At 43.9% G+C, this 23269-nt stretch overlaps 1 protein-coding gene across 1 annotated transcript in view; it reads right to left on the bottom strand.

Moving 5' to 3' along the window:
- Positions 1–2363: 2363 nt before the first annotated feature.
- Positions 2364–23269, bottom strand: part of LOC137364006 (probable G-protein coupled receptor 139) — a 78468-nt gene continuing 57562 nt past the window's right edge. The window contains exon 2 of the mRNA XM_068027498.1: positions 2364–3262. Coding sequence (XP_067883599.1) covers positions 2364–3262 — 899 coding nt within the window. The remainder of the gene's footprint in view (positions 3263–23269) is intronic.

The raw sequence follows: 23269 nt of genomic DNA, 5'->3' as shown, positions 1-23269 counted from the left end.
CAGTGGCAGGGAAATTATTAGAGAGGATTCTTCGGGATAGGATTTACTCCCATTTGGAAACAAATGGATTTAGAGCGAGAGGCAGCATGGTTTTGTAAAGGGGAGGTCGTGTCTTACTAATTTGATTGATTTTTTTGAGGAAGTGACAAAGATTATTGATGAAGGAAGGGCAGTGGATGTTATCTATATGGACTTCAGTAAAGCCTTTGACAAGGTCCCTCATGGCAGACTGGGACAAATGGTGAAGGCACATGGGATCAGAGGTGAGCTGGCAAGATGGACACAGAATTGGCTCAGTCATAGAAGACAGAGGGTAGCAGTGGAGGGTGCTTTTCTGAATGGAGGGATGTGACTAGTGGTGTGCCGCAGGGATCAGTGCTGGGACCTTTGCTGTTTGTGGTATATATAAATGATTTGGAGGAAAATGTAGCTGGTCAGATTAGTAAGATTTGTGGACGACACAAATGTTGGTACAGTTGAGGATAGTGTTGAGGATTGTCAGAGGATACAGCAGGATATAGATCGGTTGGAGACTTGGGCAGAGAAATGACAGATGGAGTTTAATCCTGACAAATGTGAAGTAATGCATTTTGGAAGGTCTAATGCAGGTGGGAGGTATACAGTAAATGGCAGAACCCTTAGGAGTATTGACAGGCAGAGGGATCTGGGCGTACAGGTCCACAGGTCACTGAAAGCGGCAACGCAGGTGGATAAGGTAGTCAAGAAGGCATTCGGTTGGCTAATCTCGGATTGTTTTCACTTGAACGACAGATGTGGACGGGCGACATGATCGAGGTTTGCAAAGTTATGTGTGGATAGTCAGAAGCTTTTTCCCAGGGTGGAAGAGTCAGTTACTAGGGGACATAGGTTTAAGGTGAGAGGGGCAAAGTTTAGAGGGGATGTGCGAGGCAAGTTCTTTACACAGAGTGTGGTTAGTGCCTGGAACTTGCTGCCGGGGGCGATGGTGAAAGCAGGTACGATAGCAACGTTTAAGAGGCATCTTGACAAATACATGAATAGGATGGGAATAAAGGGATACGGTCCCCGGAGGTGCAGAAGATTATAGTTTAGGCAGGCATTAAGATCGGCGCAGACTTGGAGGGCCGAATGGCCCATTCCTGTGCTGTACTGTTCTTTGTTATTTGTTCAAATTTGCCGCAGCAAATATCCATAAAATGGCAACAAATATCCTTTAAATGCACAAAGCAAACTTTACTTAAAGCTGCCATTGCTAAAATCACTTAAATGATAATCGCTAAAAACAATTATTGAACGTAGCATTTTAAGAGATATTTTCTGTGACCATTTTAATTGATATAAGTTGTTTTCATTGTAAGTGTTATTTGCTGTGTATAGTTCGCATTTTTAGAGATAATTGTTGTCACTTTTTTGTGATATTTACGGTTACTTGTTTAAATGATATTTGCTTTGAACATTTCCAGAGATATTTTGTGTGACCATTTTGATTGATATATGTTGTGTTCATCGTAAGTGATATTTGCTGTAAACATTTTAAGTGATATTTCCTATGGCTACTCCATGCGATATTTGTTATGCCCAGTTAAGTGTTATTCATTTTGACCATTTTAAGTGATCTATTCTCTGTTCATTTTAAGGGATATTTGTGATCATTTTGTGCAACATTTGCTGTGACCATTGTAAGTGATATTTGACCATTTTAAATAATAGTTGCTGTGAACTTTCTTCAGGGCATTTACCGTCTCCTGTTTAATGAATATTTGTGACCATTAAACGAGATAGTTATTGCAATCATTTCAAACAATATTTGCTCTGCACATTTTAAGTGATATTTGCTGCGACAATTTTGATTGACATTTGTTTGGAAAATTTTAATTGATATTTGTTTTGACCGTTGTGTTCAGTGCTTGTGATATTTGCTTTGAATATTTTAAGCGATATTTCCTGTGACCATTTAAAATTACATTTTCTGTGGCTAATCAATGTGACATTTCCAACGTCCATTTAGTGTTTTTCGTTTTTATCATTTCAGTGATATTTGCAATGGCAGTTTTAAGTGATGTTTGCTTTATCCATTGAAAGGATATTTGTGAGTACTTTACGGGATATTTGCTGTGAAAACTTTGAGTGCTATTTTCTGTGATCATTTCAAGTAATATTTGCTGCAACCAGTTTAAATAATATTTATTGTGACCATTTTAAGTGATATTTGCTACGATCAGTTTAAGTGATTTTTCTTTGGTCATTTTATGCTGACGACAGACGACAGATTCCGAATTCACAGCAGCAATTTACGATATCGCGAAGCTAGTGATGGAGCATTGGCTGAGCATAAAATGAGGTGGGCTAGATTTCTGATGCTCGAAATGCTTCAGTTTTTCACATTATTTCATGAATCTAACAATTACAGCAAAGGCATATTTCACCACATTCTTCAACTGCTCCCTAAACTTAGTCTGCGCCACTACATAAATACAAGTGTTTGTGCAGCAACTCAGGAGCTGAAGCATGACTCCCATTTGTTGTACATAAAAAGGTATATATACAGACTGATCTCCCATACTCCACATTCGGATCCATATAGAATACACCATAAACATTGCCCACAGCAGTATGAAATTCCCCGAGATGGCAAACAATAAAATGATAGACTTCCTTCGGCTCTCCATCTCTGGGTCTCTGGGACTGTACCCATTGTTGTGGCTCCGAAGTCTCCAGCGGGCTCTACTGGTCACTAAAATGCATTTGACAGTTAAAGCATTGAGCAGTAGAACGAGGACAAATGGAACACATGGGGTTAGAATGTGGTGAAGTGTCTCAATTATCGCCCACATCCGGGATTGTGCAATCTCTTGTGTTACAAAACAAAACCATGGAAGGATCAGCATCATATATTCATTCCTGAACATAAAGTACCAGAAAATATTCTTTAAACAGCTCAGCACAGTCACTGTTCCCAGAACCACAGGCGCCGTTTTCTCGTTGCAATATTTACTTTTCAGCTTCTGGCAACAAATGACCACAAATCGATCAAAGGTGAAAGTGACGGTGAACCAGACAGAACAGTCTGTGGCTGCATAAAGCAGGACGGCGTGAATATTACATACACGGAGGTTCCACATGAAAAGAAGCTGTTCCCGAAAGACAATTGGAATCTGCCTCAGCATCAGGTCAAGGATGATGACCAGTAGATCTGCCGCTGCCATGGCCACCAGGTATTGAGTGACACATTTGGAGAGACCACACTTTTTCCGAGACAGGACCACAATTGTCACCAAATTAACTGTGAGGAACAGAAATAAACAGGAAATTATACATCACTCTGAGCAAAGCTATTAGTTTGACTGAACAGTGAGAACGATTTGCAACTGTATATCCAGTGATGTACTGAAATGTACAAACTAAACTCAAAGTGTACAAAGCTGTAGTCCTCATCACCCTTCGGTATGATGGCGAGTCATGGGTTCCAGATGGCCATCATGTACGCCTTCTAGAGCGCTTCCATCAGCGCTGGCTCTGCATCATCAAGACACACTGGCAGGACCAGATCACATGCATTGAAGTCCTGGAAATAGCAAACATCACCAGCATTGAGGCCATTCTCCGGCAAAACCACTACGTTGGGTGGGTCACATTGCCCAGACGGACAACAGTTGCCTGACCAAGATCGTGTTGCACGGATAACTGACCACTGGTAAACGGAACAGAGGAGCCTCATGTAAATGTTACAAGGATACCCTGAACAAGTGTGTGTGCTACACCGACCATCAGCAGTGGAAAGGGCAGGCCATAGATCGTGATGCCTGGATATGCTGCACTGGGTGTGTTACAAGAGTACATCCATTTTTTGGTGTGAAATATGTTTCAAGGACTTACATTTGAATTATTAACATTGATTCATTATGAATCTTGAAGAGATGCTGAACTTTGTGGGTTTTTAAAAAAATAAGTCACCAGAAGCTTCCTGGATTTGGCTTGTAAATAATTCTTAATGTAAAGCACTAGTCTGTGGATAATCACACAAAAGACATTGCTTTTAATTTGGGGAGATGTTTACGAAGAAGTGATAGGTCCTGATTCATTCAGGTCCAGAGGCTTCACTTAGGAACATAGGAGTAGGAGTAGGCTGTTCATCCGATTGAAACTGCCCCGACATTCAATGTAATCATGGCTCATCACCCCCTTTGTTGTTGCATCTCTGTTTAAAAAGGCAGCGAAGGATAGACCAAATAATTACAGGCCAGTCAGTCTAACCTCAGTAGTGCGCAAATTATTGGAATCTATTCTGCGCGACAGGATAAACTGTCACTTCGAAAGGTGCAGGTTAATTAAGGATTGTTTTTTTATATTCATTCAAGGGATGTGGGCGTCACTAGCTATGCCAGCATTTATTGACCATCCCTAATTGCCCTTCAGAAGGTGGTGGTGAGCTGCCTTCTTGAATCGCTGCAGTCCATTTGGGGTAGGTACATCCACAGTTCTGTTAGGAAGGGAGTTCTAGGATTTCGACCAAGCGACAGTGAAGGAACTGTGATATCGTTCCAAGTCAGGATGGTGTGTGACTTGGAGGGTAACTTTCAGGTGGTGGTGTTCCCATGTATTTGTTGCTCTTGTCCTTCTAGTTGGAAGTGGTCGCGGGTTTGGAAGGTGCTGTCTAAGGAGCCTTGGTGCATTGCTGCAGTGCATCTTGTAGATGGTACACAATGCTGCCACTGTGGGTCGGTGGTTAAGGGAGTGAATGTTTGTAGATGGTGTGTCAATCAAGTGGGCTGCTTTGTCCTGGATGGTGTCAAGCTTCTTGAATGTTGTTGAAGTTGCACCCATCCAGGCAAGTGGAGAGCATTCCATCACACTCCTGACTTATACTTTGCAAATGGTAGACAGGCTATGGGGAGTCAGGAGGTGAGTTACTCACCTCAGGATTCCCAGCATCTGACCTGCTCTTGTAGCCAAGGTATTTATATGGCTGGTCCAGTTCAGTTTCTGGTCAATGGTAGCCCATAGGATGTTGATAGTGGGGGATTCAGCGATGGTAATGCCGTTGAATGTCAAGGGGCGATGGTTGGATTTTCTCTTGTTTGAGATGGCCATTGCCTGGCACTTGTGTGGTGTCTATGTAACTTGTCACTTATCAGCCCAAGCCTGGATATTGTCCAGGTCTTGCTGCATTTCTGCGCGGACTGCTTCAGTATCTGAGGAGTCACGAATGGTGCTGAACATTGTGCAATCATCAGCGAACATCCCCACTTCTGACCTTATGATTGAAGGAAGGTCATTGATGAAGCAGCCAAAGATAGTTGGGCCTAGGACACTACCCTGAGGAACTCCTGCAGTGATGACCTGGAGCTTGACCTCCAACAACCACAGCCATCTTACTTTCCGCTCGGTATCACTCCAGCCAGCGGAGGGTTTCCCCCCTGATTCCCATTGACCTCTGTTTTGCTAGGGCTCCTTGATGGCGTACTCGGTCAAATGCTGCCTTGATGTCAAGGGCAGTCAATCTCACCGGACCTCTTGAGTTCAGCTCTTTTCTCCATGTTTGAACCAAGGCTGTGATGAGATCAGGAGTTGAGTGGCCCTGGCGGAATCCAAACTGAGAGTCACTGAGCAGGTTATTGCTAAGCAAATGTCGCCTGACGGCTCTGTTGATGACATCTTCCAACACTTTACTGATGATTGAGAGTAGGCTGATGGGGCGGTAATTGGCCGGGTTGGACTTGTCCTCCTTTTGGTGTACAGGACAGACCTGGGCAATTTTGCACATTGCACGGTAGATGCCAGTGTTGGAGTTGCACTGGAACAGCTTGGCTAGGGGTCCGGCAAGTTCTGGAGCACAGGTCTTCAGTACTATTGCCGGAATATTGTCAAGGCCCACAGCTCTTGCAGTGTCCAGTGCCTTCAGTCGTTTCTTGATATCACGTGGAGTGAATCGAATTGGCTGAAGTCTGGCATCTGTGATGCTGGGGACTTCAGGCGGAGGCTGAGATGGATCATCCACTCGGCACATCTGGCTGAAGATTGTTGAAAATGCTTCAGCCTTATCTTTCGCACTGATGCGCTGGGCTCCCACATCATTGAGGATGGGGATATTTGTGAAGCCACCTCCTCCAGTTAGTTGTTTAATTGTCCACCACAATTCTCGACTGTATGTGGCAAGACTGCAGAGCTTAGATCTGATCCGTTGCTTATGGGATCGCTTAGCTCTTTCTATCGCATTCTGTTAAGCAGTTTGGCATGCAAGTAGTCCTGGGTTGCAGCTTCACCAGGTTGACACCTCATTTTGAGGTATGCCTGGTGCTGCTCCTGGCATGCCCTCTTGCACTCTTCATTGAACCAGGATTGGTCTGCTGGCTTGATGGAAATGCTAGAGTGGGGGATATGCCGGGCCATGAGGTTACAGATTGTGGATGAGTACAATTCTGCTGCTGCTGATGGCCCACAGCGCCTCATGGATGCTCAGTTTTGCATTGCTATATAGGTTCGAAATCTATCCCATTTAGCACGGTGATAGTGCCACACAACACGATGGACGGTATCCTCAATGTGAATGCGGGACTTCGTCTCCACAAGGACTTGCGGTGGTCACTCAAAGAACAAAGAACAGTACAGCACAGGAACAGGCCATTCGGCCATTCAAGCTTGCGCTGATCTAGATGCCTGCCAAAATTAAACCTTCTGCACTTCCGGGGAACGTATCCCTTTATTCCCATCCTAGTCATGTATTTGTCAAGATGCCTCTTAAACGTCGCTATCCTACGTGCTTCCACCACCTCCCCCGGCAGCAGGTTCCAGGCACTCACCACCCTCTGAGTAAAGAACTTGCCTCGCACATCACCTCTAAACTTTGCCCCTCTCACCTTAAACCTATGTCCCCGAGTAACTGACACTTCCACCCTGGGACAAAGCTTCTGACTATCCACTCTGTCCATGCCGCTCATAGCTTTGTAAACTTCTGTCATGTCGCCGCTCCACCTCTGTCGTTCCAGTGAAAACAATCCGAGTTTATTCAACCTATCCTCATAGCTAATGCCCTCCAGACCAGGCAACATCCTGGTAAAACTCTTCTGTACCCTCTCCAAAGCCTCCATGTCCTTCTGGTAGTGTGGCGACCAGAATTGCACGCAATATTCCAAGAGTGGCCTCAATAAGTTCTGTACAGCTGCAGCATGACTTGTCAATATTTATACTCTAGGCCCCGACCGATGAAGGCAAGCATGGCGTATGCCTTCTTGACTACCTTATCCACCTGCATTGCCACTTTCAGTGACCTGTGGACCTGTGCGCCCAGATCCCTCAGCCTGTCCATACTCCTAAGGGTGCTGCCATTTATTGTATACTTCCCACCTGCATTAGACCTTCCAAAATGCATTACCTCACATTTGCCAAGATTAAACTCCATCTGCCATTTCTCTGCCCAAGTCTCCAATCGATCTATATCCTGCTGCATCCTTTGACTATCCTCATCACTATCCACAACTGCACCAAGCTTTGTGTCATCCACAAACTTACTAATCAGACAAGCAACATTTTCCTCCAAATCATTTATATATACTACAAAGAGCAAAACTTTCAGCACAGTTCCCTGTGGAACACAAGTAGTCACATCCCTCCATTCAGAAAAGCACCCTTCCACTGCTGCACTCTGTCTTCTCTGACTGAGTCAGTTCTGTATTGATCTTGCCAGCTCACCTCTGATCCCATGTGACTTCACCTTTTGTACCAGTCTGCCATGCTGGACCTTGTCGTCAAAGGCTTTACTAAAGTCCATATAAATAACATCCACTGCCCTTCCTTCATCAATCATCTTCGTCACTTCCTCAAAAAACTCAATCAAATTCGTGAGACACTACCTCCCCTTCACAAAACCATGCTGCCTCTTGCTAGTAAGTTCGTTTGTTTCCTAATGAGAGTAAATCCTGTCCCGAAGAATGCTCTCCAATAATTTCCCTGCCACTGACGGAAGTCCCCCCAGCCTATAATTTCTTAAATTATCCTTGCTAACCTTCTTAACCAAAGGAACAACATTGGCTATTCTCCAGTCCTCTGGGACCTCACCTGTAGCCAATGAGGATGTAAAGATTTCTGTCAAGGTCCCAGCAATTTCTTCCCTAGCCTCCCTCAGTATTCTGGGGTAGATCCCATCAGGCCCTGGGGACTTATCTGCCTTAATGCTTTGCAAGACACCCAGCACATCCTCCTTTTTGATATGTGATGACTGAGACTATCTACACTCTCTTCCCTCGGCTCATCTTCCACCAAGTCCTTCTCTTTGGTGAATACTGATGCAAAGTGCTCATTTAGTACCTCGCCCATTTCCGCTGGCTCCACACATAGATTCCCTTCTCTGTCCTTGAGTGGGCCAACCCTTTCCCTAGTTACCCTCTTGCACTTTATATCCGTCTAAGGCACCTTGGGATTCTCCTTAATCCTGTTTGCCGATGGCTTTTCATGACCTCTTTTCGCCCTCCTGGCTCCTTTCTTAAGTTCCGTGCTACTTTCTTTATATTCCTCAAGGGCTCCGTCTGTTGCCAGCTTTCTAGCCCTTACCAATGCTTCCTTTTTCTTTTTAACGAAGCTCACAATATCCCTCGTAATCCAAGCTTCCTGAAACTTTCCAAAATTATCCTTCTTCCTCACAGGAACATGCCAGTACTGGATTCTAATCAACTGACGTTTGAAAGACTCCCACATGTCAGATGTTGATTTACCCTCAAACAGCCACCCCCAATCTAAATTCTTCAGTTCCTGCCTAATGTTGTTATCATTAGCCTTCCCCCAATTTAGCATCTTCTCCCGAGATCTACTCTTATCCTGATCCACAAGTACCTTAAAACTTATGGAATTATGGTCACTGCTCCCGAAATTCTCCCCTACTGAGTGTTTGACCACTAGGCCGGGCTCATTCCCCAATACCAGGTCCAGTACAGCCCCATCCCCAGTTGGACTATCTACATATTGTTTCAAGAAGCCCTCCTGGATCCTCCTTACTAATTCTGCCTCATCCAAGCCCCTAGCACTAACTGAGTCCCAGTCAATCTAGGGGTAGTTAAAATCACCCACCACAACTACCCTGTTACTTTTACATCTTTCCAAAATCTGTCTACATATCTGCTCCTTTACTTCCCACTGGCTGTCGGGAGGCCTGCAGTAAACCCTCAACATCGTGACTGCATTTTCCTATTCCTGAGCTCCACCCATATTGCCTCACTGCATGACTCCTCCGAGGTGTCCTCCCGCAGTACAGCTGTGATATTCTCTTTCACCAGTAATGCAATTCCACAACCCCTTTTACATCCCCCTCTATCCCAGCTGAAGCTTCTCAATCCCGGAACATTTAGCTGCCAATCCTGTCCTTCCCTCAACCAAGTCTCTGCAATAGCAGCAACATCAGAGTTCCAAGTACTAATCCAAGCTCTGAGTTCATCTGCCTTACCTGTTATACTTCTCGCATTGAAACAAATGCACTTCAGACCACCAGTCCTGCTGTGCTCCGCAACATCACCCTGCCTGCTCTTCCTCTTGGTCTTACTGGCCTTATTTACTCGATCGCCCTCAATTATTTCACCTGTTGTCCGACTGCTCTGGTTCCCACCCCTCTGCCACACTAGTTTAAACCCTCCCGACTGACACTAGCGAACCTCCAGCCGGGATATTTGTGCCCCTCCAGTTTAGATGCAGCCCGTCCTTCTTGTACAGGTCCCACCAGTCCCTGAAAATATCCCAATGGTCCAGATATCTGAACCCTCCCTTCTACACCAGCAGTTCAGCCACGTGTTTAGCTGCACCATCATTCTTTTTCTAGCCTCACTGGCACGTGGAACAGGGAGTAATCCAGAGATTACAACACGAGAAGTCCTGTCTTTTAACGTTCTACCTAACTCCCTAAACTCCCCCTGCAGGACCTAGTCACTCTTCCTGCCTGTGTCATTGGTACCGATGTGTACCACAACCTCTGACTGTACAACCGCCCCCTTCAGGATGCCCCCTGTCCGTTCAGAGACATCCTTGCTCCTGTCACCAAGGATGCAACCTACCATCCTGGAGTTTCTTTCACATCCACAGAAGCGCCTATCTGTGCCCCTGATTATAGAGTTCCCTATAATTATTGCTCTTCTTGGCTTTGTCCCTCCCTGCTGAACAACAGTGCCAGCCCTGGTGCCACTGCTCTGGCTGCTGCAGTTGTTTTCCCCTCAACGTTCATTCCCCCCACCAACAGTGTCCCAAACGGTATACTTGTTATAGAGGGGGATAGCCATAGGGGATTCCTGCACTGACTGCCTGCCCCTTCTAGCGGTCACCCATCTATCCTCCTGTACCTTGGATGTAACCACTTCTCTAAAACTCCTGTCTATGACGCTTTCTGCCACCTGAATGCTCGTAAGTGCATCCAGTTGCTGCTCCAACTGATCCATGCGGTCTGTGAGGAGCTGAAACTGGGTACACTTCCTGCAGATGTAGTCGTCCGAAACACTGGGAGCATCACGGACCTCCCACATCTCACAGGTGAAGCACTTTACCCCTCTAACTGACATTTTTAGCACTAATTAATAAATTAATTTAAAATAAATAAATCTTAGAATGTTACTCAAATGAGGCCATTTGGGTAGAACTTAAAAACAAAAAGTGGCAATCAGCTGGATGCATGTGTACTACAGGCCTACAAACAGTCAGGATGAGATAGAGGAGCAGGTATGTCGGCAAATCTCAGAGAGGTGTAAAAATAATAGGGTAATAATAGTAGGGAACTTCAACTTCACCAATATTAACTGGGGTAGTCTTAGTGCAAACGGCTTAAAGGGGCAGAATTCTTAAAATGCATACAAGAGAGCTTTTTGACCCAGGATGTAGAAAGTCCTACAAGAGAATGTTGCAGAGCAGATTTACTAGGATGTTGCCTGGTATGGAGGGAAGGTCTTACGAGGAAAAGCTGAGGGACTTGAGGTTGTTTTCATTGGAGAGAAGGAGGAGGAGAGGTGACTTAATAGAGACATATAAGATAATCAGAGGGTTAGATAGGGCGAATAGTGAGAGTCTTTTTCCTCGGATGCTGATGGCAAACACGAGGGGACATAGCTTTAAGTTGAGGGGTGATAGATATTGGACAGATGTCAGAGGTAGTTTCTTTACTCAGAGAGTAGTAGGGGCGTGGAACGCCCTGCCTGCAACAGTAGTAGAGTCGCCAACTTTAAGGGCATTTAATGGTCATTGGATAGACATATGGATGAAAATGGAATAGTGTAGGTCAGATGGTTTCACAGGTCGGCGCAACATCGAGGGCCGAAGGGCCTGTACTGCGCTGTAATGTTCTTTAAAAAAAAGGGGCAGTACTGGACATAATCCTTGGTAATGAAGCAGGTCAAGTGATAGAAGTGTCAGTGGGGTAGCATTTCAGGGATAGTGACGATAACTCTGTAAGATTTAAGGTAGTTATGGAAAAGGTCAAAGATGGACCAGAAATAAAGGTACTGAATTGGGGGAAACCCGATTTCAATATACTAAGACAGATTCTGGCCAAAGTGGACTGAGAGCAGCTACTTGTAGGAAGGTCTACGCCAGACCAGTGGGAGTCATTCAAAGAGGAATTTGTGGGACTTCAGAGCCAACATGTACCCATTAAGGTGAAGGGTAGGTCCAACATGTCCAGGGAACCCTGGATGTCAAGGGATATAGAGAATAGGATCAGGAAAAAAAGGAGGCTTATGGCAGATACCAAGCGCTGAAAACAGCGGAGGCACCAGAGGAGTATAGAAAGTGCAGAGTGGTACTTACAAAAGTAATTAGGAGAGCGAAGAGGGGACATGAAAAAACACTGGTTGGCAAGATAAAGGAAAATCCCAAGGCGTTTAATAAATATATTCAGGGTAAGAGGAAAGGCAGGGAAAGAGTAGGGCCCATTAGGGACCAAGGTGGCAATCTGTGTGTGGAGTCAGAGGACATAGGTGAGGTTTTAAATGATTACTTTTCATCTGTCTTCACTATGGAGAAGGATGATGTAGGTGTAGAGATCAGGGAGGGGGATATACTTGAACATATGAGCGTTGAAAGGGAGGGAATATTAGTTTTTTTAGCGGGCTTAAAAGTAGATAAATCCTCAGGACCAGATGACATGTATCCCAGGCTGTTAGGTGAAGCAAGGGAGGAAATAGCAGGGAGTTTTAAATTTTAAATCCTCTCTGGCCACGGGACAGGTACCAGAGCGCTGGAAAACAGCGAATGTGGTACCATTATTCAAGAAGGGTAGTAGGGAAAAACAGGTAATTACAGGCCGGTAAGTCTAACATTAGTGGTTGGGAAAATATTGGAAAAATTCTGAGGGGCAGTATTAATCTCCACTTGGATGGGCAGGGATTAATCAGGGATAGTCAGCATGGCTTTGTCAGGGGGTGATCGTGTCTAACTGAATTGATTGAATTTTTCGAGGAGGTCACAAGATGTGTCGATGAGGGTGTTGGAGAAATTTTCTGAGCTTTGCGAATTATTACATAACTTTGTAGAAGCAGAAAAGCAGGACACAGCTTGTCGCTAATCTAACCACAACCAACGGTCATAAATTGTAGAGAGAGCAGCTAACCACAATCAGACATTACGGCCAGATATGGTGTCTGGAGTGGGCATTGAATTAAGGAACTAGCTTGTTATTGTTGAAACTGATGTTTCGCTGACCTCGGACCCTGCATGGTGCACCGTTACGTAGGCAGTCTTGTGTGTGCTTATCTAATTGTGAAACTGTTAGCTCTGCCTTTGTTTATACTATATAAGTCCACGGCGATCTGTAGCTCTTTGGGAGTAGCTCTGGACCGCATTTAGGTAAGGTGTGCCCCCCCCCCCCCATGATATCATGCAATAAAGGGTTTGATTCTCAACGTCTGAGTCCGGAGAATTTGTTCAACAATTGGGCACAATCAGGATTTTCTTCAACAGTTTGGCGTAGTCGGCAGGATCCCTGACTTCACGGGATCCAAAAGAACCTATTGAAGAAATAATTGACAGGATCAGGGGTAAGTCAACTTTTCTGCGACCCTGATATCCCAATCACCCAGCCTGAGCCGGAATTAAGAGGACAACTGCGTCCCACGTGAAGGCCAGGAATTAAGTGGGCGAAGGGAACAAAGGGGTCAAGGAAGAATTGGCTGAAACCTGATCAGAAAAGATCTAAAATTCAGCGAAGGGAAGTTGAAAAGGAGATAAGTGGAAAATCCAGTAAAATGTGGCGAATTCGGTGTAGTAGTAGTACCAAATTCCGGGAATTTGGTGATCCTAATTTGAGTTTGCACGAGCTGTTCCTCCACCGGGTGGAGTAAAGAGGCTGTGGGACAGAAGGAGTTAGGACAACTGTCTGGGACGGTGAACGACTGGGGCTGTAACTAAACTGCCAAATTGACCCGACAGGCACATGATCGTTGCTCCTGAGTACACGAGCCGGAATCTGGCCCCAGAGAGAGAGGCTGTGGGACGGAGGGAGAACGAAAGAGCGTTCGCCTGAGAGAGAGGGGTGTGCCAGTTAGCTGACCTTGAGAATTTAACATTAACTGCGCCTGTTCGTATCCTTGTGTCTATTTGTTTGTTGTGTCTTGTTTGTTTTCCTGTGTTTTAATGCTACTTGATTCATAGAAAAGAACTCGTAAATTTAGAAGGTTTTGAGAAAGTAGAAGTAAGAGTGGACTCAACGGCTTCCAAGAAGGAAGGGTTGCCCCCAGGGACAAGTAAACCATGTCCTCTGGAGAAAGGCGACCCACGTCCGTTTGCCCCCTCGAAGGAGACGCAGAAGCGCCACGGTAAATATGTGTTTTAAAGATAGGAATGTGTGAGAGTAAAAACAAGTAACTGTGTTTTTGATTCGACTGTGAGAATGTCGGAAGCTTCCGCGAATGAATTGAATAACTGGGAAGAACAGCTTGTATTCTGCAGAACTGACTGTCGTTAACTCTTTGTTGTCTGGCTTTAATGTTAAAAGCATGAGTCTATTAAGTTGTTTGGAATTGAATGAGTGTGAAAAGTGATTGTTGAGTGTGTTCATTTCGATTTAAGATTGTGCACCCAGGAATGGGATATAAAATTGAATTATATTTTAAGTTAAAGTTTTTATTTTTAGTTGGTTTTGCAACTGTAAAAAGGCAATGAACAATTTTCTGAGGGATAAGCTGCAGCCTTGAAGGTCTGAAGATGTCTGTCAGAAATCTAATTTGGGGTTTGGAACATTGATTTAATTGGAAGCTCTGCTATTGTTTTATTTTACAGTCTAAATTTGAAAACATGTTTCACTGACTGTTATACTGTTTTAAGGGAAAGAAAGGATAGAAAAGGAGATATAGGAAAGATTCTGTCTGTTTAAAAAGATTAAAGTTTGTGTAAGGACCTAGTGTTAAGTCTTTTGTTGTAAGAATGTTAAATAACTTTTTCTTTAGTTTTTGGTTTTATTACAGTCATTTGAAAAGGCGCCTGAAGAAAGAGCAAGAAAATGATGTAATTTACCTATCTTTTAAAATAAGCACGTGCTATTCTGTTCTGTGTGTAGTTAATAAGTATTATAAGTTAATAAGTATGAATTGAATTAATACTGTTAAGGTTAATTGACCTGTTTAAGTTGAAGAACTGGAAATGTCATTTGCAACCACAATGAACTTTCAAGTTTAGCATGTCGAGTTTTGGAGGAGTCTTAAGTTCTGGACAGAGGACTCACTCATATAACATCGGCAGTTTTGATTTTTAAATATTATTGCAATGAATTGGAATTGGAATCATCTTTGTCGTAAAATTCCTTGGATTAGGAATCTCTGACAAGAGATACAAAAAGTTTGGAAACAATTGGAGTTTAATCTAAAATGCTGTCTTTCCTGATGGAGATGCTTTCCTTTGAAGTTGAAATATGTTACACATGATTTTGTTGTTTTTAAACCCTAAGGATACCAAAAGGATTGAAAAGGTTTAAAATAGATAGTTCTTTTCGATCAGAAAAGAAAGGTTTTGTAAAGTGACGTAGCTGAGAATGTTTTGCTCTGCCCCCTTGGAGACAAACAAAGAACTTAACTCGCTGCAGCTTTTTGCATTGCTGAGAGTCAAATTTATACATATTGGACGTTGCCAAATTTTACATTTCTAAGTTGACAGATAGAATTGGACAAATTAACCCATTGGGCTCAGGGGCAGAGCCACAATGGATTCTTTTTAAGCAGGTGACGGCAGGTTCCAAGGCCACATGAGAACTGATGCCAGAACAAGAGATCCAGCAGCTTTGAGAATTTAAAACTTAATTGCAGACATCAAATATCATAGCATCTTTATCAATGAGACAAAATGCTTGAGAAGAAAAGATAGTTGCAAGCATTTCTGTCCTTAACGTACAAAAAGTACAACCAAGTCTGGGCATAAGAAATTGAAATCAATAACAAAATTTAATTGATATGAGTGGTTATTTAAAGCACTAAAAGGGAAATTTATCTGATATTTAAGAGGACAATCAAAGTTTTAGAAAATAACAAATCTGTGGTTTACTGTGTTGGACATTAGCAATGGGTTCGGGTCCATACAGTTGGCACAAGAGTGTCAAACTAAATTTGCATTTACGTTCAAGGGACAACAGTACATCTGGACGTGTCTCTCCCAGGGATTTTATAATAATCCATCGATATTCCACCTTCCTTCAGAAGGTTAGAGTGAAAGTTAAGCTGAAAATTGCACCGATAATGAAGGAAAACGTTTCTTATTTGGGAATAATAATAACACAGGGAAAGCATGAGACAGAGCAAAAGTGTGTGCAGCCAATCCTCGAACTCCCCTAGCACAAGATATTAAAGCTCTAAAAAAAAGGACTGTTCCTATTTCTGGTTATGAGATTAAACAGACAATAAGCACCAACCCCCACGGTTAACCCCACATCCGCATTACCGACGAGTAAGGTTACGACCCAACAGCCACAAGTGACTGGTCTCCCTTGCCCGGTCTTGACTACAGGACTAGAAAATAGACTTGCGATAATAAAACCTCATAAAATTGTATATGATAATATAACGCTTGAGTTGGTACCGGTAATATTGATTTTCTCAGATATCCAGCTATCTGACTGGTGCCCTGAGAAGACCCGAGAGTTGTACAAGGTATTACTGTAACAATTGTTGAGACAGGAATTTGGTAATGCGAAAATAATAAAGGGAAAGAGACATAAACGCAGTTTAGTGAATGACGCAGCCACAGTCTTTAATACGGGAACTTCAATTGTCAATACTATAGATTTGGAAAATGTGGACCAGAAGGTTAGAACTCTCAGTCAGCTAGTAAAGGATATTGTTTTTAAAAAAGGAACAAAAGGCACAGAAGTGGTGTAGCTAAAGTAGGACAGGATCTGTCAAAAACAGTGACAGGACTGGTGAGAGTACGGGAAGGTCATGCTCATACTATTAATGATATCATAGAAAAGGTAAAGGAGGTCCATGACATTTCAAATAATGAAAGTGTTTGTAGTACATATGGTCCGTGGATGTTAGAACAAACGAAGGAAAATTGGAGGCAAATTGATGCAGGACAGGTACCAGTTTGGATCAATTACACCCAGTTCGAGGACTTAGCTAGTCACACAAATGATAAAATTATCAGGTGCCAACTCAGAAAACTTAAGGTATGGAAAGGTCAGGAATGTGTAAATACAGGATCTATGAGTATTGGAGTAGTGTTGGGAATACCTGTAATTCTGAGAGATAAGTTAGCGATACAATTACATGAAGTAGAAAATATAGAAGTGATAAGGGGAAAAGATTACATAAAATACAATGATATTTTACCCTATGTTATGGAAATTGGAAAAGAGGTAATTGGACCAACATTGTCCATTGTCTGAGTGTAGTCTGGAAAACCAGGTGATCAGATGTCCTCGTCCTGTATATAAAACGGCAGAATCAAAAATGCGGATTTAATACCACTGTAAATTGCACCATGGAGACTAGGAAAGCATTGTCAGGACTAACCCATGTGGCCTATATGGGAAAGGGGAGATATTGCTTAACCACCACAGCGAAGGAGTACCAGTATGGACATAAACGGACTTGTCCGGTGAGCAACAGTACATTTTGGTTCAACCCACAAATACCAACCCGAGTAGGGAAAATGGAGCTGGTACAGATCCATGAGCAAAAGACAGAAACGATAACTGTGACAGAAAGTATTAAGGAGGAGTTGACAAATTATCTCCGAGGATATGAATATACTATTCAGCCATTGCTCACACGCTTGGGTAAAGAGAGACAGCAGCTGGAAGCCATTGCAAGCTGGAACAACAGTCGAAGATGCTACAAGATGAGATTGACAAGATAAATTATTCTACCTGGCAGGAGGACTTATGGAACTGGGGGTCAAACGTGCAGATACACACCTGGTTTAGAATTATCTCCCGTGTCCTGACAGTGGTTTTGGGTATCATGGCGTCATATGTGACAGACTTAATTTGGCAACTTAAGAAATTGATTAGGCAATGCAAGAGGATGTATGAACACAGGTTGGACAGCTACCCGAAAAGCAATTAGTGTTCGAGCTTGCTCTGTAAAAGGAGGGACAATTAGTTATGCCATTAGAGGGTAATTGGATAACCTTCTCATATGTACTTAAAGTGAGCAAATGGATGATCAATGTACTTTATGAAATTGTATTATGTTTGTACAATCGATTATGTAACAATGATGTTTAAATGACATGGTAAATGTACAAGTGTACCACCTTTTATGTTGTAAACAAGTGATTGAAGCCCCTGCAAAACTTATGCCTTTACAGAGTTCCCGCTGCCCCTTTGTGATATAAGCAGGCGACGTATTGAGTGCGACCCCTCCGAGTGTTGAAGGCTGTTGCGAGACAAAGAGAGACCATTAAAGGCACCGAGGTGGGATCAAGGTAAGGATTCTTAAAAGGGTTGTAGAAGAGTCAAGCGGGGACTGTGAGAACAGAATTTTAGAATTTTAAGAACAGAGTTTATGGGGACATTTAAGCTGAGATTAATCAATCATGTATTGCGAGCTTGGCCTTGCGGCTGCGACAGCGCGATGGAAGGAAAGATATAATGCTGCAATGACTACTTTAAATACCTCTCCCCTCCACATACGATGATATTGTGTTATCATGGTATGATAAAAGGAGGGATTGTTGGAGAAATTTTCTGAGCTTTGCTAATTATTACATAACTTTGTAGAAGCAGAAAAGCAGGACACAGCTTGTAGCTAATCTAACCACAACCAACGGTCATAAATTGTAGACAGAGCAACTAACCACAATCAGACATTACGGCCAGATATGGTGTCTGGAGTGGGCATTGAATTAAGGAACTAGCTTGTTATTGTTGAAACTGATGTTTCGCTGACCTCGGACCCTGCATGGTGCACCGTTACGTAGGCAGCCTTGTGGGTGCTTATCTAATTGTGAAACTGTTAGCTCTGCCTTGGTTTATACTCCATAAGTCCACGGCGATCTGTAGCTCTTTGGGAGTAGCTCTGGACCGCATTTAGGTAAGGTTTGCTCTCCCATGATATCATGCAATAAAGGGTTTGATTCTCAACGTCTGAGTCCGGAGAATTTGTTCAACAATTGGGCACAATCTGGATTTTCTTCAACAGAGGGTAAAGCAGAAGATGCAGTATACAAGGATTTCAGTAAGGCTTTTGAGAAGGGTAAGCATGGAAGATTGGTTAAGAAAGAAAGAGCCCATGGGATGCAGGACAATTTGGCAAATTGGATCCAAAATTGGCTTAGTGGCAGCAGGCAGAGGGTAATAGTCAAGGGCTGCTTTTGCGATTTGAAGCCTATGACCAGTGCTGTACCACAGGGATCCGTGCTGTGACCCTTGCTGTTTGTAGTGTTCATTAATGATTCAGACATGAATATAGGAGATATGATCAGTAAGTTCGTAGATGACACGAACATTGGTGGTGTTGTAAATCGTGAAGTGGAAATCCTTAGATTACAGGGAGATATAGATGGGCTGGTAAGATCCGCGGAGCAGTGGCAAATTGAATGCAATCATAAAAACAGTGAGGTAATGCATTTTGGAGAACTAACAAGGCAAGGGAATACACAATGGATGATAGGACCCAAGGAAGTACAGAAAGTCAGAAGGACCTTGGTGTACCTGTCCACAGATCACTGAAGGCAGCCGCACTGCCTGTGTGGAGTTTGCAAGTTCTCCCTGTGTCTGCGTGGGTTTTCTCCGGGTGCTCCGGTTTCCTCCCACAAGCCAAAAGACTTGCAGGTTGGTAGGTAAATTGGCCATTATAAATTGTCACTAGTATAGGTAGGTAGTAGGGAAATATAGGGACAGATGGGGATGTTTGGTAGGAATATGGGATTAGTGTAGGATTAGTATAAATGGGTAGTTGATGGTTGGCACAGACTCGGTGGGCCGAAGGGCCTGTTTCAGTGCTGTATCTCAAATCTAATCTAATCATAAAAAAGAACAAAGAACAAAGAACAAAGAAAATTGCAGCACAGGAACAGGCCCTTCGGCCCTCCAAGCCTGCGCCGATCCAGATCCTCTATCTAAACATGTCGCCTATTTTCTAAGGGTCTGTATCTCTTTTCTTACTGCCCATTCATGTATCTGTCTAGATACATCTTAAAAGACGCCATCGTGCCCGCATCTACCACCTCCGCTGGCAACGCGTTCCAGGCACCCACCACCCTCTGCGTAAAGAACTTTCCACTCATATACCCCCTAAACTTTTCCCCTTTCACTTTGAACTCGTATCCTCTAGTAATTGAATACCCCAGTCTGGGAAAAAGCTTCTTGCTATCCACCCTGTCTATAACTCTCATGATTTTGTACACCTCAATCAGGTCCCCCCTCAACCTCCGTCTTTCTAATGAAAATAATCCTAATCTACTCAACGTCTCTTCATAGCTAGCGCCCTCCATACCAGGCAACATTCTGGTGAACCTCCTCTGCACCCTCTCCAAAGCATCCACATCCTTTTGGTAATGCGGCGACCAGAACTGCACGCAGCATTCCAAATGTGGCCGAACCAAAGTCCGATACAACTGTAACATGACCTGACAACTCTTGTACTCAATACCCCGTCCGATGAAGGAAAGCATGCCATATGCCTTCTTGACCACTCTATTTACCTGCGTTGCCACCTTCAGGGAACAGTGGACCTGAACACCCAAATCTCTCTGGACATCAATTTTCCCCAGGACTTTTCCATTTACTGTATAGTTCACTCTTGAATTGGATCTTCCGAAATGCATCACCTCGCATTTGCCCTGATTGAACTCCATCTGCCATTTCTCTGCCCAGCTCTCCAATCTATCTATATTCTGCTGTATTCTCTGACAGTCCCCTTCACTATCTGCTACTCCACCAATCTTAGTGTCGTCTGCAAACTTGCTAATCAGTCCACCTTTACTTTCCTCCAAATCATTAATGTATATCACAAACAACAGTGGTCCCAGCACGGATCCCTGTGGAACACCACTGGTCACACGTCTCCATTTTGAGAAACTCCCTTCCACTGCTACTCTCTGTCTCCTGTTGCCCAGCCAGTTCTTTATCCATCTAGCTAGTACACCTTGGACCCCATGTGCCTTCACTTTCTCCATCAGCCTGCCATGGGGAACCTTATCAAACGCCTTACTGAAGTCCATGTATATGACATTGACAGCCCTTCCCTCATCAATCAACTTTGTCACTTCCTCAAAGAATTCTATTAAGTTGGTAAGACATGACCTTCCCTACACAAAACCATGTTGCCTATCACTGATAAGCCCATTTTCTTCCAAATGGGAATAGATCCTATCCCTCAGTATCTTCTCCAGCAGCTTCCCTGCCACTGACGTCAGGCTCACCGGTCTATAATTACCTGGATTATCCCTGCTACCCTTCTTAAACAAGGGGGCAACATTAGCAATTCTCCAGTCCTCCGGGACCTCACCCGTGTTTAAGGATGCTGCAAGGATATCTGTTAAGGAACCAGCTATTTCCTCTCTCGCTTCCCTCAGTAACCTGGGATAGATCCCATCCGGACCTGGGGACTTGTGACACCTTAATGCCCTTTAGAATACCCAACAATTCCTCCCTCCTTATGCAAACTTGACCTAGAGTAATCAAACATCTGTTCCTAACCTCAACATCCGTCATGTCCCTCTCCTCGGTGAATACCGATGCAAAGTACTCGTTTAGAATCTCACCCATTTTCTCTGACTACAAGCATAACATTCCTCCATTGTCCTTTAGTGGGCCAATCCTTTCTCTAGTTACCCTCTTTCTCCTTATATATGAATAAAAGGCTTTGGGATTTTCTTTAACCCTGTTTGCTAAAGATATTTCATGACCCCTTTTAGCGCTCTTAATTCATCGTTTCAAATTGGTCCTACATTCCCGATATTCTTTCAAAGCTTCGTGTTTCATCAGCCGCCTAGACCTTATGTATGCTTCCTTTTTCCTCTTAGCTAGTCTCACAATTTCACTTGTCATCCATGGTTCCCCACTCTTGCCATTTCTATCCCTCATTTTCACAGTAATATGTCTCTCCTGCACGCTAAGTAACCTGTCTTTAAAAGCCTCCCACATATCAAAAGTGGATTTACCTTCAAACAGCTGCTCCCAATCTACATTCCCCAGCTCCTGCCGAATTTTGGTATAGTTGGCCTTCCCCCAATTTAGCACTCTTCCTTTAGGACCACTCTCGTCTTTGTCCATGAGTATTTTAAAGCTTACGGAATTGTGATCACTGTTCCCAAAATAGTCGCCTACTGAAACTTCAAACACCTGGCCGGGCTCATTCCCCAACACCAGGTCCAGTATAGCCCCTTCCCGAGTTGGACTATTTACATACTGCTCTCGAAAACCCTCCTGGATGCTCCTTACAAATTATGCTCCATCTAGACCTCTAACACTAAGTGAATCCCAGTCAATGTTGGGAAAATTAATATCTCCTATCACCACCACCCTGTTGCTCCTACATCTTTCCATAATCTGTTTACATATTTGTACCTCTATCTCACGCTCGCTGTTGGGAGGCCTGCAGTACAGCCCCAACATTGTTACCGCACCCTTCCTATTTCTGAGTTCTGTCCATATTGCTTCACTGCTCGAGTCCTCCATAGTGCCCTCCTTCAGCACAGCTGTGATATCCTCTTTGACCAGTAAAGCAACTCCTCCACCCCTTTTACCTCCCTCTCTCTCCCGCCTGAAGCATCGATATCGTGGGATATTTAGTTGCCAATCATGCCCTTCCCTCAACCAAGTCTCAGTCATAGCAATAACATCATCCTCCCAGGTACGAATCCAAGCCCTAAGTTCATCTGCCTTACCTACTACATTTCTTGCATTAAAACGAATGCACCTCAGACCACCAGTCCCTTTACATTCATCATCTGCTCCCTGCCTGCTCTTCCCCTTAGTCACACTGTCTTCATTATCTAGTTCCTTGCAGGCTTTTGTTACTACCTCCTTAGTGTCAACTGAACCTCCTCAATTGGTTCCCATCCCCCTTCCACATTAGTTTAAACCCTCCCCAACAGCGTTAGCAAAAGCACCCCCAAGGACATTGGTTCCAGTCCGGCCCAGGTGTAGACCGTCCAATTTGTAATGCTCCCACCTCCCCCAGAACCGGTCCCAATGTCCCAAAAATCTGAACCCCTCCTTCCTGCCCTATCTCTCAAGCCACGCATTCATCCTGACTATTCTTTCATTTTTACTCTGACTATCACGTGGCACTGGTCGCAATCCTGAGATTACTACCTCTGAGGTCCTACATTTTAACTTGGCTCCTAACTCCCTAAACTCTGCTTGTAGTACCTCATCCCGTTTTTTACCTATATAATTGGTGACTATGTGCACAACGACAACTGGCTGTTCACCCTCCCCCTTTAGAATGTTCTGCAGCCGATCTGAGACATCCCTGACCCGTGCACCTGAGAGGCAACATACCATTCGGGAGCCTCGTTTTCGACCACAGAACCGCCTATCTACTCCCCTTACAATAAGGTGGTTAGGAAGGCATATGGAATACTTGCCTTTGTTAAATGAGGCATAGAAGATAAGAGCAGGGAGGTTATGATGGAGCTATATAAAGCGCGAGTTCGCCACAGCTGGAGTACTGTGTACAGTTCGGGTCACCACACTATAGGAAGGATGTGATTGGACTGGAGAGGGTGGAGAGGAGATTCACCAGGATGTTGCCTGGTCTGGAGCATTTCAGCAATGAAGAGAGACTGGATCGGCTGGGGTTATTTTCCTTGGAACAGAGAAGGCTGAGGGGGGGCATGATTGAGGTGTGCAGATTATGAGGGGCATTGATATGCTCAAGAACCAGGGGGC

Source organism: Heterodontus francisci, unplaced genomic scaffold, assembly GCF_036365525.1.
Source record: "Heterodontus francisci isolate sHetFra1 unplaced genomic scaffold, sHetFra1.hap1 HAP1_SCAFFOLD_851, whole genome shotgun sequence".
Taxonomy (NCBI): domain Eukaryota; kingdom Metazoa; phylum Chordata; class Chondrichthyes; order Heterodontiformes; family Heterodontidae; genus Heterodontus; species Heterodontus francisci.
Note: the sequence above shows the minus strand (reverse complement) of the source record. Positions and strands in the feature narration are given on the sequence as shown.